General features: G+C 39.3%; 1 protein-coding gene across 1 annotated transcript in view; it reads left to right on the top strand.

The window, feature by feature from the left end:
• LOC126336235 (juvenile hormone esterase-like) overlaps positions 1-18607 on the top strand; it is an 80667-nt gene that overhangs the window by 28729 nt on the left and 33331 nt on the right. The window contains exons 3-4 of the mRNA XM_049999725.1: positions 5658-5817; positions 18418-18603. Coding sequence (XP_049855682.1) covers positions 5658-5817; positions 18418-18603 — 346 coding nt within the window. The remainder of the gene's footprint in view (positions 1-5657; positions 5818-18417; positions 18604-18607) is intronic.

Raw genomic sequence — 18607 nt, 5'->3', positions numbered from 1 at the left:
TTACGCGAACTGGAAAGCTCTATCTTTGCACTCTACTCCAGTTATGTGATACTGAGTAGAATGCTGACGAGTAGACCGTTGTGTTTTTCGGTTATAATGCCAGAAAAATTTTAAGTGCTCCAAGCGTATTTGTCTAATATCTACTACTGCATCTGACTAAGACTGAATATTATATCTCAGACTGAATATTGCAACTAAGATTGAAATGTTTCAAAACGACAGAAAAAATGTAACCATCAAAATATATATCAATAAGGCACACTAAAATTCACAAGAATCGCTACAGAAATTCCTTTCTAATCATTAACCAAAAGCGCAAACCCGATAAATGATTCTGGCTGCATACTATCAACACATACAATCAGTTCCAATATTTTGGATCTAGCTTCAACTGAAAATTTTATAAGCAGTCTTGCTCCTAGGCTGTAGGAAAAGAAATGCTGTTCTGTATCCTGAAACAAGTGGTCGTGAGATGGATTAGCTTGAACCCAACCCCGTGGATTCAAAGGTTCTCCTTCTTTCAGTCCGAAAATTCTTTGTATTATGTACTGCCCACGCGAGCATCTAAATACAATTTCAGATTTTCTTGTCGAAATAGTGACTTAATTTTGTAGCAGTATGCCCGTACTGGCACGGAATGTGATAAACAAATGGTTGAGATACTGAATTAAGTGCTGATTACTATATCAAGGAAACCTAAAAATGACGGTTTTGATTTTACACTGCATGCTAAAATCAAATTCCCCTTAGATCAGTGTACATATTTTTATCACACATCGCATATAGTGCACATCAAGGTAAAATCATTTGTGAATAAAGATTATTTTACTATATCAAGGAAACCTAAAAATGACGGTTTTGATTTTACACTCCAGGCTAAAATCAAATTCCCCTTAGATCAGTGGACATATTTTTATCACACATCGCATATAGTGTACATCAGGGTAAAATCATTAGTGAATAAAGATAATTTCATGATGAAACAAAACTCATAAAGTCTATTTTCGTTTGATGAACTATATACACTAAAAATTATTTAAGTGACGTAAAACACAAGTAAAGATATAATCAGAGCAGCCTCTAAACGTTAAATTAATTTCTATGAAAACATGTGAGAAAAGGTTTCACTTTCTTATCGTTAATCAACTGAAATCATATGAAACTCCCTCAAAGAACTAGAAATTCTTATGCAGTATGAAAGAGCAACCCTTTTCTGTAAAAACTACGCTGATCTACACCTCATTACCTACAACTTGGTGAAACGGACTGCTTAGTGCTTAGTGCTTAGTGCCACATGGCACGAAAAATATCAAATTTACAGTCATAAATTACTCTCCAAAATGTTAGAGTGCATCACACATTTCAACGCTTCAGTCTTTTAATCATTTAGGAGGTATATGGTCGCGTTACGGCCACAGTGATGGTATTGGAATTCACATAAGACAACAAAGGAAGTAGGTCCAGTCGTTTGTTGCGAACACTAGTTCACTAAATTGACGAAATAACCAGTAATGAAGTAATGCAGTGCAAAGCATTTATATAATGAATAAGAAAGGTTACAAAATAATTGAGTAGACAGCTGATGGCTACATGGCTCAGAACTTGCACCACTAAATAAAAGATTCTAGTTATTAATTTCATGAATCACTTAACATAACGTGATTTAAATAGTTTTTCTGAGAAAAGATCTCTAATGGTAAAATTAGTGAGAAGTTAATTCGTCTGTGTCGCGCAGATTGAGCGGGACGTAGCGAATATCATCTAGTTACTGCGGAATAGCGGCAACGCAACGATCCAGGGCGCGGGTCCTTCAAAAGTGTCCGAACTGAAAACTCCTTTGTTCTCTACTAAGGATTAGAATTTCTATACCTGAGGAGGCAAAGATAAACCACTTATCCTGTAGTAGCAGACTTTGTTCAGTTCGACGATTCCTTTTTTTTCTGACATAGAGTTAATGTAACATCTTCGACCAACACAACAACCGTAATGCGGGAGAGAACTGGAGAGTACTCCGCTCGTGATGTCATTTAGCCGTATGATTTTGTATACAATTATGAAAATAGATGGAATGTTAATAACTATAGACAATTCTGATTATATGCTGTTATTGAGTCAGTCCCTCACCGTAGAAAACTTTCAAAACGTCAGATTTGCACAAAACAAACAAATTTCAAGCTGAAAGAAATAATAATGTCCTTTCTATTTACGAACATCTGGAAAGACGCAAGGATCTCATATTATTTGGATGTTTTATCAACTAGGGGAAACTGCATGTCAGTAACGTTATTTATCTAATTTCTCTCTTTGTCTTTGATCAACCACATCCTTATTTTATTTCAGGCTAACTATGAACCATATCAAGGTAGTTATTTATTTCCATTTTCTTTGATCCTTCTCCAAAAATCTTACATTTTCTCACCACGAGTTTATTCTCTTCTTATCATCTGACTCTGCCAGTTTTTGTTTTAGTTTTATCTTCCCCAAAACCTTTAAATTTCTTGACTTGTACTCTTAATATGCCTCTATTGAGTACGCTCTCCTGTCCAATATTCATTTTTTCTAAGTTTTCTTTTGTCCTTTTTTTGCCTGCTGTCCCGCTTTGGAGTGTGAGCTGATATGAAATTTCGTGGTATATTAAATCTGTGTGCCAGGCCAGCAATCGAAAATGGACTTTCACCATTCGCGGACAATTGTTCCAACTGAACCATCCAAGCTCGACTTACGTCCATTCAAGCCCTTTTAGTTCCGCCCGTACATCGTCTCCTAACTTCCAAACTTCATATATGTCTTGCGAGACTGGCACTCCTGGAAAAACGGATACTGTGGATACATTGGTTAATCCCAGTCTAAAGGTTTCTTTCTAGAACGAATTTCCACCTGCAGTGGGGTGTGCGTTGATTAAAAGGTGACAGTTCAGTCCCGTGTGCACGTCAGGACTCAAACCTCTAACCCTGGCCTTTCACAGGCAAATGCTTTACTAAGTGAGCTACTCAAGCGCGATTCCGTCAAGTTCAGTTTCCAGAGTACTTGTCAACAAAAGGTAAACGTCCTGAGTTCTGTTCCTCACCCATCACATAGGTTTAATTTGCCAGGAAGTTTCATATGTAAATCTTCTTTGTTATTTTGTCTTCCTTCCTTCCCCGTAGATGTTCACAGAATTTAACACATCCATTTCTTGATATCAGCAATTTATTGGGAGTAGAATGTGTACGTTGCAATATTTGGAATCAAAACCCAAATGCCCTCTATGTTCTTGATTGGACCTAACCTTTATCCACGTTTCATTTTATGTTTAGTATCTCCTAACGCCATTTGAATCTAGATAATGGTAGTGATTCCGACCAATAGACGACTTCGGGTTTTACAATTATCTTACAATGGTTAAATTTAACATATTTATAAATATATTTTTATTCTACAGATCTCTCACGTCCGTGTATGCGCTTCTCATTTTTTTTTTCATTTCTAGTTTTAACAGCTTTTTTCAGTTTTTACCCTATATTTTTAGATTTTACGGTTATGTTACAGTCGTTACATTTAACATATTTAGAAATATGTTTTTACTCTACAGATTTCAGTCTTTTAATTTTTCATTTCTCGTTTTAACAGATTTTTCAGTTTTCACTCTATATTTTCACCCAAAGACTTAAAGTTTCCTGTTTCATTGATATTATCGTACATCGTTATTAAAATTCTTCGTGAGTTGCTTTCATTGGTCAGATTTCCAGTCTTTTCTAAACATATTCGTAAACCGGCTGCCTTCTTCAGGAGTTCTAGCCTTTTGTTTGCACTCTATAACTTTCAGTCTATTATTAAGAGCTCGTCTGCAAAGTCCAAAGAATTTAATGCTTCTTGCGATCCATCCAGTTTTACGTTGGTATTAATTTTTCCTTTTTCTTTATGTTTTCCATTTTCTTAAGACATGCAATTGAAAACAAGTGTTCGGAGACCGTCTTCTAGTCTGGCGACTGGTACAATATAAAAGGGAGTTGTCTCAAGAAATTTAGCTACTGTTTCTGTAATAGTTTGTGTAATTATTTCAAGAATTTTCCTATATCAAGTCAATTATTTCATGGTTTTAAAAATGGAGACGCTCTATCGATTCGTAAATCTTTTTAAAAATCAACAAGTATTTAGCACTACCTTTTTATTTGATAATTATTTGTGTAAGGTTTAGGATTTACTCCGATTAGAATCTAACACTTCTGTATCCAATACGTTGCACTTCAATTTGTTTGTCTAATTCAGAATTAATTTTATGACAGAACAGGTTTCCATGAGATTTTGGATTCTAAATGTAATGATGAAATACCACTTTAACTATTTGCTTTATCCCCCTTTATTAACCTACCAGTTTTGTGGAAATGTTTCAGTGTCGCTGACCTTATCTAGTGTTTCTTTTACGATCGTGACACTTAGATCTCCACTGACTTCTAAGGTTCTGCTATGAGATCATCTTCACCTGGGGTTATGTTGTCCTTTTATTGTTTAATGTCATTTTAATCATGTAGCTGTTGCTCGGTTTCTATTTATCTTACAATTCTGAGACATTCTCTCTCTCTCTCTCTCTCTCTCTCTCTCTCTCTTCTGAGATATGCTTATTATTATCGCAGTATCTTGCAGACTAACCCATAGAGATAACTAAAATTACGAAATGGAATATGTTTCGTTAAGAAACAAACTGAAATTAATTTGATAAGAAAAGTACACCTATTCGTATCCGTAAGATAAGTGTAATGATCTAGTAACTGGGGAAGATTGGCTCCAAATGTTACTAACAACAGAGAAGGTCGTTTGGAAAAAATAAAAATGATAATATTTACTGTAGTGTTCGGAAATTATTACTCGACGTTAATTATAATATCATAGAAATTTTTATGAAATTCACTACGGTATACCTGCCGAGCTTTTTCCTTCCCTTTCGTAAAGTTTCAAACAGTCTAAAATATCACAGAGGACTGAAGTTGTTAAAAAAGGACTGTTACAGATTAACGATGTCCTCAGAGTAAGAGCACACTCACAAATTCGGGAAGGAAGGACACAATTCTTCTTAAACGATTAGGAAAACGTCAGAAAACGTAAATCATTTTGGCAAACAGCTGTCATTCCGATTAAGAGCCCATTGAGTTAACGCGGTGCCATGACACTCGGTATGAGGCTACGAGGAGAAGCCAGTATACATATTCTTTGTTATATGCGTATCCGTTGCCATCATAAAGGAATTTTTCAAGTAAAAACAAACGCGTTTGTAATGGTATTACAATGACCTTCCAAATAAATGTCCTCTGATTTCTACATTCTAATCCTGTGTACATAAGTCCTAATAAAACAAATCTTATTTCTAGATTTAAATATTTATTACATTTCTAAATCAATTCAGACAGTTAAGGGCCAGACGACACAGAAGATCTTATAAATAAGGTACAGCCTATGTGGTAAACTACCTTCTTGTTTTCATGAAATTGTATTTACAGCCAATTTCACTCATTAAAATTTAAATTAATGTATTATTCACGGAAATGATTTTGGAATTCATAGCGTCCGTCCGTTAGAACAAGAAACGTTTGTATGTCGTGTTCTTTGGGAATAAATCGCAGTTTTCAGTATTCTTGTGTCTGATTTAAGAAAAGGTACTACATTCTGGCGCTTTCTTTCAGATTCCGACAAATGTCGATAAACAACTGGTTCCTGTTATGGTGTGGATTCACGGAGGAGGATATTCTGTGGGCAGTGGAAACTCTGATCTCCACGGACCTGAGTACTTGCTTGAGAATGGCGTCGTAATTGTCACTTTCAATTACCGCCTTGGTGTTCTAGGTAAGTGGTACAGTGTCGAGGACATGTACGACGTACCATTCTATTCATGCGGTCAGCTGAAAATTACTTTAGTGGAATGTTTTTATTTACAGTAACAATAAGGATAACATGGAGGTATTTTGATAAAATCTGTTTAATTTACTTGTCAACTAAACGTTTCTGTTAGTGTTGCACTGACACTCAGTACGTCACAAAACACAGATCTTATCGAAAGAAAGCGGAACACAATAAAGGAAAGTAGAACAATGACATGTTAGAATGATATGGAGCTCCCAAGCAGTATTAACAATGATAAGAACAGTGCAAAGGAATTTTACGGATGTCGATAATGGTAAGGTGTTACCCATGGTCTGTAGTTTAGAAAATTTATATCATTCGCTTATAGTTATACAAGAAACCATGGAAATCGCAATTTTGGTTAAAAAAAATTAAATTTATCTTTTTTTTTTTTTACTTCAATCACACTTAACTTATGTTTCCGCTTTCTTGACATTTACAATGACACATCTTAGTGAACATAAATTCAGCAGACAAATAACATAAGGAGTATGGCACTTAAATGGACAAATAAGGCAATTATAAGAATATCTGACGTTGCACGAGATTGGCTCGTGTATCTAGACTATATAATACAAGGGAGAAAGACTAGTATGAGCAACGAGCCAATCATTACATTTAACGAATACGCCAAATGGGAAATCAGCCTCGAATTTCTGAGGCTCCTCTCCTGCCTATGGTACTGGTTACGGGAAACATCATTCAACGAGACATACAGCGTTACAAAACATAGAACTGTGTCAAGATATAACAACACAAATAGTGTAAGGGATTTGCCCTACGTAAGTTCGTAAAAGATGTAATAAATGGTACCACTACGTAGACAGTAGGAACAAAAACATACAAACTCACTCATGATGTACACTATTCAGCCAGACTATTATGACCACCGGCCTACTATCGCTATAAGCCCGTCCAGGCGATATCAGCGTCAACTGGCGAAGAATGACTGCTAGCCAGACACAAGGACGGTGCAGCGAGAGTGCTGTCCGCATGTAGAAGGAGGAAGGCGAGAGATCTGACTTTCACTGAGGTTCGTCAAGAGTGTTTCGGAAACAGACCGATTTGTCGGGTGTTCGTGGAGTGATGAGGTGAGCCTCTTCAACATGTGGTGAAACCGAGTCCAGACGTCGTGGGGTTGGGTGGCGCCCCTTCATTACAGGTGTTGGAGATAGCAGTCGCAGACTGGTAAAACAAAGCAGGTGGCGAACTTTAACGGAACTAAGAAGATTAGGCTGTAAGGACGGGTAGACTATAAGAGTGTCTTGACACACGTTAGGTGGAACACATCTAGCGATGGGCCTACGCAGCCGAGGAGCTTTGCGTGTGCCAATATTAACACCACGACATCGGCGACTACGACTGAAATGGGCACGTGGCAATCATAACTGGACGTTGGCTCAGTGACAGAGCGTTGCATGGTCTGATGAATCCTGATACCTTCTTCATGATGCCAATGGGAGGGCGCCAATCCGTCTTCATCCAGGGAAACAGCTCCTTGACACCTGTATTGCGGGACGGGGACAAGTTGGCTCCATTATGCTCCGGAGAACATTCACGTACGTACCCACGGGTCCAGCGGAGCTCGTGCAAGTGTCCGTGACTGCCAAGGAGTATCGTACACGGGTTGCAGACCACGTACACCCCTTCACGACGATTATGTTTCCCGACGGTAGTGGCATTTTTCAACAAGATAATGAGCCATCAGAGTGATGGAGTTGTTCGAGGAACACAGTGGTGAGTTCCAACTGATGTGGTGGCCAACCAACCAGCCAGATCTTAACCGATCGAACACACTGGGATGTGACTGAAAGTGGCGACGGAGCTCATAGTCCCCCCCTCCCCCCCCCCCCCCCTTCCAACACTCCATCTAATTTACGGGAATAAAGTGACTTTTGCGTGCTTATGTGTTGACAAACCTCCAATGACCTACCAAGGCCTCATTGATTCCATGCTAGGACGCGTCGCCGTTTTTATACCTGCGAAAGGTGGAGATAGAGGCTATTAGGGTGGTGGTCATAATGTTCTGGCTGATCAGTATATTTCCTTTAGTAGTACAAGAACACAGAATTTTGTATGCTAATTCAGGTAATAGAGGCTCCATTTTTCTACCGAGGTCCTCGCACCTGGAGAATCGACAATATGAACCATAATTTGTATGTTATACTTTGTTTTAACAGTAGAAGAAAGTTTGTAGAACGTCTCTAGATAATATTTTTTATTTTTTACTCTATATTACTAACATACAGTATTTAACACCATTTACTGCAGATAATTTCATTTTCTTTGTCATTCATAATTATTACGCATGTTTTAGAGCTCAAAACAAATTTTGTTAGCAATGTGGACTATAATTTCATCATAAATCTGTGTTCGAGTAAATAGAAGGGATAACAGCAAAGTCTACTGATTCGTCATCTCGTTCAGGGAGTACTGCGGGTAGTACAGACGTTCTAAAACTTACGCTGTGTTTATTTTGAAGAAACAGTGAATCATGGAAGTCACGAAGAAATTTGTCAAAACAAAAGCACGCGATGCTTTGGAAATATACTGAAGTGTCTAAATATTACATAATATTCGATTATGTAATCACAATCTGGAAATTTTAAATGAAATATTTCACGTCTACTTTCGTAGGTAACGCGCAATGAGTTCGAAACCAACGGTGGGATTGCCATTACCTGTTTATATTTAAAATGCTGTAGACGTAGTACATTCTGTGATAAATATTTATCGAAAATCCTTTTGATAGTCATCTGTGACTAGAAAAAAATGCATATTACTCTCGATTATAGAAATGCTAATAGACGGCTGCATACAGTTCCTAAGTGAATTTAAGACTGTTTCTTCATGGGTCGTACTGCGTACCCCAAGGTATTTCATTATGACATTCTTTGAAGATCTTAAAAGTGTCTCATAGACCCAACAGTTTCCGAAAACGCTACCGATGTGAAACACAGCTCGCTTTTTCATAGAAGGCTACTGATTACAAGTTCCAACTTGGATGCTACAAGCTTGCAAACGAGCTGCGATCAGACAACGTGTAGTTTCAAATACCTAATACATCAGAATAATTTTTTATTCATAGAACGCAGTAAGCCATACTGCATAGTTAATTTTAGAGGGTATCGTCGTCTCAGTCGTGTGGATCCAAATGAGACGGAGTAGGTTTTTTACGTAAACAGACAGGTTGTCAGACTTCCTGAGGGATAATAACAGGTCTAATGAAACTGATGGAAATACCGAACGCTTAAACGAGCTGTTAGGGTGGTACGAGGACACTACGGCGCACACAGAGATTTGTCAGAGCGGCACTAGCAACAGAAATAAACATGGAAGAAAGACTGTTTTATCCTGCGAAACACTGCAGTAACAATTTGAACACTCCATGTTCCAGAGATACATTCATCAACAAATCTACTACCTCCACCGTAAGGCTCGCGCTGAAAACCTAAAAATAAGATAAGAGAAACTAGCTTCTGTATTTCAGTTATCTGCTTTTGATTTCCGACACGTATTTTCTAGGGAAAGCTCTGTCGTCATTGTTTCCAAGATTCCCATCAGGCTTTCGGTCATTAACTAGTGTAGCAATCGTACCTGAAGAGACATTGTTACATAAACGAAAAAATTTGACAGTTAATAGAAACAAATTACAGCGCTATAAGATACCTTCGTATTTCCAGCATATGTTTCACTTTTTGTCCATGACTAAATACCTTTAAATTATTTTTGTTTTCATTACATTTGTCACCAACAAGCATAATTCTGAAATTGCTGAAAATAAAAATTATGTATGGGCAAAAACGAGTACATTCGCTTAAGGTAGTTCCACATTATAGATATGATACATTGGGAAAAAATAGACTGTTGTAAAGGACTATAGCTTTCTTACTGCTACGAGAAATAAGTCGTAATATTAAAAGTACGAAATGTACAAATTTTTTGTGATGAGTCATCAAGGAAGATATGAAGATCGTATGAAACAAGAGTTTACAATGAGTGCAATACTTTAAGGCGAAGTTTTTTCAAAATATTGGGAACTCCGGTGCACTCGTTATCCTTCGGTTACGCTACGTGTTTTGTTGCGAAGTACTGAAAATTAAAATTTCTAAATATTCATGGACATACATTTTTCAGCTTTATTTTTAATGTCCCTGAGTCATTTTGAAAACTGTAGAAAATGTGTACAGTTTCGAAGAAATGAGCTGCTACTGCTGGTTTATTTCGTTGTTAGACTCAAAATGCCGCAATACGTTCGTTAAAAGTCGCTCTCTAATTTTTATCATTTGATGTTGGTGGCAGTTCTGGAATTCATCAGGTGTGGCTGCATCACCATGCTTAACATGGAAAGCCTCTAGACAACTTTGAAAACACTGACCATATAGCTTTCGCTCCGAAATCAAAGCATTAACAAACCAGACGTAGCATGTCGATGGACAGTTGTTCATAAAATGTCTCTATGGGTGACGTGAAAGAATCACGTGGCCGTCAGAGAGCCACAATTGAATAGAACTTTGCCCCATGATTTGTTCAGTGGCATGCAAGTATTTCTGATTTATTTTATTCATCAACTGCAATAAAATATTTCAATAGTGCACCTGGTGACAGAATTTCATTTTGAAATATTATTTAGATACACGAAGAGGGAGCTCGAAAGTCCCTAGTGCATGGAGACTGACGAAAGAAAGTTTTTTGATTATAACGTGTCGAAGGACGTAACACCTACAGATTTTAGGGACGAAGAGTTTTGGGAGGATCCCCCGTGCCGTGAACAGGCCAAAATAAAAAGATCTTACATATGCAATCCAATCTGTGAACAGTGTTATGAATACTCTTTGCACTCTGTACCCTCCCCCCCCCCCTTATCGACCTTGATGACAGTGTAAATTAAACCGGGTGCACCTAATGGAAATTTGGGAAAAAGCAATCGTCGCCGTAGTTAATATGTAGGTAAAGAAGGAGGAAAGGGTTACATCTAAATAAAAGGAAAAATGCAAATGAAATTGGTGAAAATTAATTTTGAGAACATGGTAAAATTAATAAAGAAAGTAAATGTGCGGTGTTACGTTAAAATAAATTGGCGTTAATTACATATTTCAGATTTTGGGAGAATTACAGTCGCCAGTCCTATGGACAACTATTATAATTACTGAAAATGAAAGATTAATCCACATATAATTAGCACTAAAGGTGTGGCAACTGAAGGTTGACACGTGTTGTGTGAAAACTGAATGTTTGTCAGAAGTAATAAATTTCGCTACACTCTGACATAATTTAGTAAAAGAATTAATAAAACCGGAAAACTGAAAGTTAGTTTATTGACTGAAGTCAATAGTGAACTTTGTTTCTGAAGCACTACGAAATTCAATAAAATAAGGTTAGTCTTTGGCTACCTCAACAACCATTTCAAAAGCTACTTGAATCTACGCAAGTTAGAAATAAGAGATTTAGGTTCGAACGTGAATTAAATGATTCTGAACAATTAACAATAGTAAGATTTAGTACATACGAAGCTGAGCTGCAGTCACAGGTAAGCTAAAATATGGTAACAAAACTCGCACTCTTAATTTGTGCTTGTGTAATCTAAATATTGTAGCCAGCTAGGAATACTTTAACTGAACTTAGAAATTAAAGCAATGAAATGGAATGATATTACTTTAATGCTGGCGTTTGGATTTCAACAACACTCAGATTCATTCCGGAAAAGGAAGGGACCCTGCTTGGTACTGGAACTGGGTGAATGAGCAGCAAAGGTTCATGCTAAGTTGCTGTAATTTTGTGAGGCAAATGGGACAATTTTAAAATCTGAGGTGAGCCATACAGTTCTAAAACTTTGCATGCTTCCAATCTTCCTAGTTGGTTGCTTGAAGGTTTGAAGCCGTCGGTCGGGGAGGTGGCGACAGTCACTCATTGCCGGCCATCGCTGTTGCAGAAGCTTGATGTTGGCGCGCCTTCTTCTCGATGCTGTCACCAGGCGAAACGAGCTCTTCATGTGCACCAGCTAATGCTTCCTGTCCGCGGCACCGTGTCAGAAACTATCATAGCAAGTCGAGCGCAATTACATGCTGCCAAACCCCGAAAGTGCGGCAACTCGCGGGCGTGTCACACAACACACCTGCTCCAACGCCCTACTCCAGCCCAACTCCCCTCTGCCTGCGCTCCACGTGGAGATGTATTCGTTCGATAGCATAGTTTTCCCTAGGCAAGACCCAGCGTAAAAATACAAATAGTATTTACAAAACTAACCAATTGTATGTATGTATGTGTGTGTGTGTGTGTGTGTGTGTGTGTGTGTGTGTAGTAAAACAATTAAATATATAGAGACACTGAAATGTCATATCTTCAGCTAACAAAATAAGGAAAAAAATTTATAGTACAATAGATGTAAATAGGAGGATATGCATTTACGACGTTACACGTGCCCCACATTGTCTGGGGATGTTCGTGTAACCTAAACAGACTCAGAAAATGTCCCAAAAAGGAAAAAAAAAAACATCGGAAATGCATATGCTCAAAACATCAAGAAAATTTAACATTAGGGTAATTAACCATAAACCAATTTTAGACCATAATAATTGAGTGCAGACACTCCTAACCTTATTCCACTCTGTCATCTTACACAAAACAAAACTGATTGACAACATATTAAAATCCATAGAAAAGATAGAAAATGGTTCAGCTATTCGAAATCAGCAAAATTCCTAACAGTATCAAGAAATGGAATACTATTTACAAAATTAATCAGAGTGCACGGGCATAAAAAGCAGATAGATCAAAATACGCAAATTAATAATTAAATACAGAGAATACACGTTTTTGTATAACCTTTTCATAATCAATATTCTCGTCATGAGAGTCCACATAACGCTAAACAAGAAAATAATATACAGCAGATCGAAAAAAAACATAAATATTGACAGCAGAATTCTTTCACATCAGCTGTCTGGGAAGAAAAACAACTCCGCCTTCCGTGCCCGCAAGTCCATAGAATGCCGACCGGCACAAGAGCCGACAGCGGCTCCGCCTCGCCAGTATTGTTGCGCCCGCTTGTGCGACACGATTGATCTCACTCGCCTGTGTAACGGCATTTCCAGAACGTCCGTTTATCTGAATTCTTTCAGAAAAAATCACTCCCGTGTGATCTCAAGGAGTCCATTGATACTATCACAGTGGATAACTCAATGCTGTCCATCATCACACGCATGTACTAGCCTGAAATTTAAAACAGCGTCTAAGTAGATCGGCAATGACTAGTAAAACAATTCATGAAATCTTACAGCTAGTTACAAAATCATATTTATATTCCTTAATCTACTGTGACTCAGCTGAAAACTTAAACTAGCAGCTTGGATTTTTCAATTGATTAATAATCAGTTACTCTTAAATCATTTAGTAAAATTAATTACTTATTAAATACTTTCCAATCCACTTTATACACTATTGTCAATGCCGAGATTCCTCACGTTACAGTAGTTCAAATTCATACTTACGTCAATAGCATTGGGCCAGTTAAAAATGTGTATAGGTTGTTATTGCCTATGCACACCGTCTCCTGCTCGTCAAAACTAACTACTATTGTTTTATCTTGTGGCGTACATGCCAAACTTTCGCTTTCGCAATTAATCACTGCACGGTACTTTAATAGCTAATCTAGCCCGATAATTACTTCCGTAGTTAAGCCTGGCACGACGACAAACTCTTGTTCAAATCGTGCCCCACATATCTCGAAGTTGACATAAATCTGTTTTGTGACCGGTTTACTGGCCTTCCCAGTAGCACCGATAATTTTCACTCCTGTTACTGGCATGACTACGATACCAGGTCTGTCTTTCAGTAACTCAAATATTTTCGCAGATACAGCACTCAATTCGGGCACCGCTGTCAATCAACACGTTTAGTTGTAGGTCGTGCATATTAACAGACACTACTATCTGTCTACACTTGTCCTCGAGTGTTTCTTTATTTTCTACAATTGATCCTCGTCTATATCCAGGTCATTAAAAAAAAACATCCGGCTTTAATCCTAAATTTGGCTTATCTGGCGGCTTCTTCTGCCTCTGTTCACATACAGTTTTAATTTCAACACGTTTTTCCTGTGGCGTAATCTGTTGCTTCGCCCCCAATACCGAAACCTTTTCCTGTAACTCGTCAACTAGTAAGAGTTGCTTCGCTATCACTTCACTCATCGTCACCTTCGTTGATTCCTCTTAGGCCAGATTGATCTCATCTGCCAATCTACCTGGAGGAATGTGCCCAGTAGTATCTGGAATTACTTCCTCTGGATCTGCGCAAACCCACACTGCTACCGTCCGACCGTATAACGTTATCTCTTACCTCATACACGCTGTAATCTACGTGCTTTTCTACCAATCGTGTCGGGCTATCGCTAAAATTTTCGTAATCTTTCTCCTTAATACCCTCGCAATGTTTAAACTGGAGGTTTGCGTCGGATGGGTCGGCTACTTCTACAATTATAACTTTCGGTAAGGTCTGTCGCTTACTACTTCACCATCCAGCTCCTGCGGTACGAAACACGACGAAGCTTGCTCTCGCTCCCCATTAACATCAACTATTTCTGATAAAGTCTGCCGGTTAAGGCCAGAACTTTTTGTCCCTTCACAAACACTATCTTCCTGCGGGACGAGACGCGGCAAATCCTACCAGCGCTCCCCATAAACACTTCTCCCGTACAGGCCCCTATAATCTCTTAGTTCGTCGCATAAGCGACCGAACTGCCTTGACCACACCTCATCCCTCTCTGCATCCCCTCGCTCGCTGACGGAGGTGTTATCCGACATCTCATCGTCTCTCAACAATTGCGAATCATTCTGTTCCGCTGTGGGTGTTACAGCTGCCACTTTATAATCGATTTCCGGAACACTACTTAAATTATTCTCACTGACAGTGAATGTATTTTCTACTGCCGTGTCTACAGCTGATCTACTACTTGCGGGCGCACTCCTTTCTCTTAACACTGGCACGCTCTCCCGCCGTTGATTATTACATACGGAATTTTTATAACGACGACACCTGGGCTCTCTCCTGTTATTGGGCCGCCAAAATTTCTCCACGCCCGGTCGACCCCTCACCGGCGCGGCTAATGGTTTCCCTGTCTCGTCCCAGCAGACCTGCCCCCCGGATGCTACAGAGGCGGCTTATCACACCCTCTGGCGTTATTACTACTCTGTGAATCCCGTATAACGTTAGTATGATACTCGTTTCCGTCATTCCTGTTATTATATGCATTGTACCGATTGTTATTACGAGGGTCGGTCAAAAAGTAATGCCTCCCATTTTTTTCTGCTTAAAAAAATTAAGTTAAGTGAAAAATTTGAATTTGGCGCCATTCCTCAAACCTTCTTCTGCAATCCACTGCAGTAATAACTTTCTGTGTCAACAGGTGGCAGCACAGCAGAAGTTTGTAAGATGGCCGACATCGATGTTCGTTTGAGACAGCGTTGTGTGATTGAATTCTTGAATGCAGAAGGTGAAACGCCCATACGCATTCATGAAAGACTGAAGAAGGTGTATGGTGTTGTGACAGTGGATGTCAGCACTGTTAGACGATGGGTTCGTCGTTGTAAGGAAGCTGAAGGGCAAACACCGTTGACTGACGAAAAGCGGAGCGGCAGGCCGGTGAGTGCAGTGACTCCACACAACATTCAGCAAGTTGATGACATCATTTGTGGTGACAGTCGGGTGACTGCAGATGAAGTGTGTCGCATTATTTCTCTTATTAAAGGCAGTGTGATCACGATTATTAAACAATTGGGGTACTCAAAAGTTTGTGCACGTTGGGTTCCAAGAATGTTAACCGATCAGAATAAAGAGGCAAGGAAAACAATAGCCTCCCAACACTTGCAGCGCTTCCGTTTGGAGGGAGATGAGTTTCTGAAAAAAATTGTGACCGGGGACGAAACATGGGTGCATTTTTTTGAACCCGAATCAAAGAGGCAGTCAATGGAGTGGCGTCACACAAGCTCGCCGAGGAAGAACAAAACTGTGCGATTGGCAGGGAAAGTTATGGCAACAGTTTTCTGGGATACAGAGGGTGTGATTCTGGTTGATTTTTTGGAGCAGGGATGCACAATAAATTCTGTTCAATACGTCACAACCCTCAAAAAACTTAAAGCACGTCTTCAGCGAGTTCGCCCAACAAAATCAATGGCAGATGTTCTTCTTTTGCATGACAATGCAAGACCACACACCAGTCGTCACACCTCTGACGAGATTGTCAAAATTGGATGGGACGTTTTGCCTCATCCCCCATACAGCCCTGACCTGGCACCATCAGACTTCCATCTGTTCGGGCCACTAAAAGAAGCTCATCGTGGGATTCATTTTGAAGATGAGGAGGCCGTCAAAACATCCGTGCGTCAATGGCTTAGGAAGCAGAGCCGTGATTTTTACCGTGCTGGGATACATGCCCTTGTTCAAAGATGGACCAAAACTGTAGAGATGGGCGGAGATTACATTGAAAAATGACAAAATGATCCTCAATGTTGTGGTTTTCAACCTATGTAATTGCATTTAAATTTCCTGACAATTACACGTAGAAAAAAAAATAGGAGGCATTACTTTTTGACTGACCCTCGTACAGTCCGAACCGTTATTGTTATTGCTGCCATGGTTGCGGCTTGCATTACTCCCATGGTTCTCGTTGTTGTGGTTGTTGTGGTATCCGTTGTTGTTACCACGGCCTCTACCACTGTCGCGATTATTGCCCCAATTGTCCTCGTCCTCAACTCTTTCCGGAAATCATTGATTTTCCTGTAATTGCTTCCTACGTAGCGTTTTGTATCATCTGGAAGCTTCTTGTAGAGTTCCCAGACTATTTCGGGTTCCGTGCGGCAATCACGCAAATATTCCAACTTTCTGGTGACAGAATTTCATTTTGAAATATTATTTAGATACACGAAGAGGGAGCTCGAAAGTCCCTAGTGCATGGAGACTGACGAAAGAAAGTTTTTTGATTATAACGTGTCGAAGGACGTAACACCTACAGATTTTAGGGACGAAGAGTTTTGGGAGGTTCCCCCGCGCCGTGAACAGGCCAAAATAAAAAGATCTTACATATGCAATCCAATCTGTGAACAGTGTTATGAATATTCTTTGCACTCTGTACCCTCCCCCCCCCCCCCCTTATCGACCTTGATGACAGTGTAAATTAAACCGGGTGCACCTAATGGAAATTTGGGAAAAAGCAATCGTCGCCGAAGTTAATATGTAGGTAAAGAAGGAGGAAAGGGTTACATCTAAATAAAAGGAAAAATGCAAATGAAATTGGTGAAAATTAATTTTGAGAACATGGTAAAATTAATAAAGAAAGTAAATGTGCGGTGTTACATTAAAATTAATTGGCGTTAATTAGATATTTCAGATTTTGGGAGAATTACAGTCGCCAGTTCTATGGACAACTATTATAATTACTGAAAATGAAAGATTAATGCACATATAATTAGCACTAAAGGTGTGGCAACTGAAGGTTGACACGTGTTGTGTGAAAACTGAATGTTTGTCAGAAGTAATAAATTTCGCTACACTGACATAATTTAGTAAAAGAATTAATAAAACCGGAAAACTGAAAGTTAGTTTATTGACTGAAGTCAATAGTGAACTTTGTTTCTGAAGCACTACGAAATTCAACGACACTCGGATTCATTCCGGAAAAGGAAGGGACCCTGCTTGGTACTGGAATTGGGACAATGAGCAACAAAGGTTCATGCTAAGTTGCTGCTGAGATGAGGTCTGCCATACAGTTCTAAAACTTTACGTGCTTCCAGTCTTCCTTATTGGTTGATTGAAGGTTTAAAGTCGTCGGTCGAGGAGGTGGCGACAGTCACTCATTGCCAGCTGTCGCTGTTGCAGAAGCTGGATGTTGGCGCGCCTTCTTATCGATGCTGTCACCAGGCGAAACGAGCTCTTGATGTGCACCAGCTAATGCTTCCTGTCAGCGGCACCATGTCAGAAACTATCATAGCAAGTCGAGCGCAATTACTTGCTGCCAAACCCCGAAAGCGCGGCAACTCGCGGGAGCGTCACTCAACAGACCTGCTTCACCGCCCTACTCCAGCCTGACTCTCCTCTGCCCGTGCTCCACGCGGCTGAGTTCACACTACCAAAGATCATAAACACTTTGGTTCTCCACACGACCTGCCGATGTATTCGTTCGACAGCATAGTTTTCCCTAGGCAAGACCCAGCGTAAAAATACCAATAGTATTTACAAAACACACCAATTGTATATCGACATAAATGCATATATATATATATATATATATATAGTAATACAATTAAATATTTTAAAGACACAGAAATGTCATATCTGCAGGTAACAAAATAAGGAAACAAATGTTCCGCTGTTACAACTCATGGGAAAATGACGGTTTACATACATCGTTCTGTTTGTCCCTAACAATTTAAGTATAGAGGAAATTTGGAGCAAGCTGTTTTTTTTTCATTTCTTATAAATAACTCTAGAAACAAGAGGTGTGCGAGGAGAATTTACTGAAATAGATATGTTTGCGAATAAATTGTGCCACAGGTTTCTTGTCGACTGGAGACGAAGTGATTCCCGGAAACGCAGGTCTTAAGGACCAAGTGTTGGCTCTCAAGTGGGTCAGGAGCAACATATCCCACTTCGGAGGCGATCCTGAGAATGTGACGATATTTGGTGAGAGTGCCGGTGCTTTTTCCTGCCATCTGCTCATCTTGTCTCCAGCAACCAAGGGTAA

Source organism: Schistocerca gregaria, chromosome 2, assembly GCF_023897955.1.
Source record: "Schistocerca gregaria isolate iqSchGreg1 chromosome 2, iqSchGreg1.2, whole genome shotgun sequence".
Taxonomy (NCBI): domain Eukaryota; kingdom Metazoa; phylum Arthropoda; class Insecta; order Orthoptera; family Acrididae; genus Schistocerca; species Schistocerca gregaria.
This window is presented reverse-complemented; position numbering and strand designations above follow the sequence as displayed.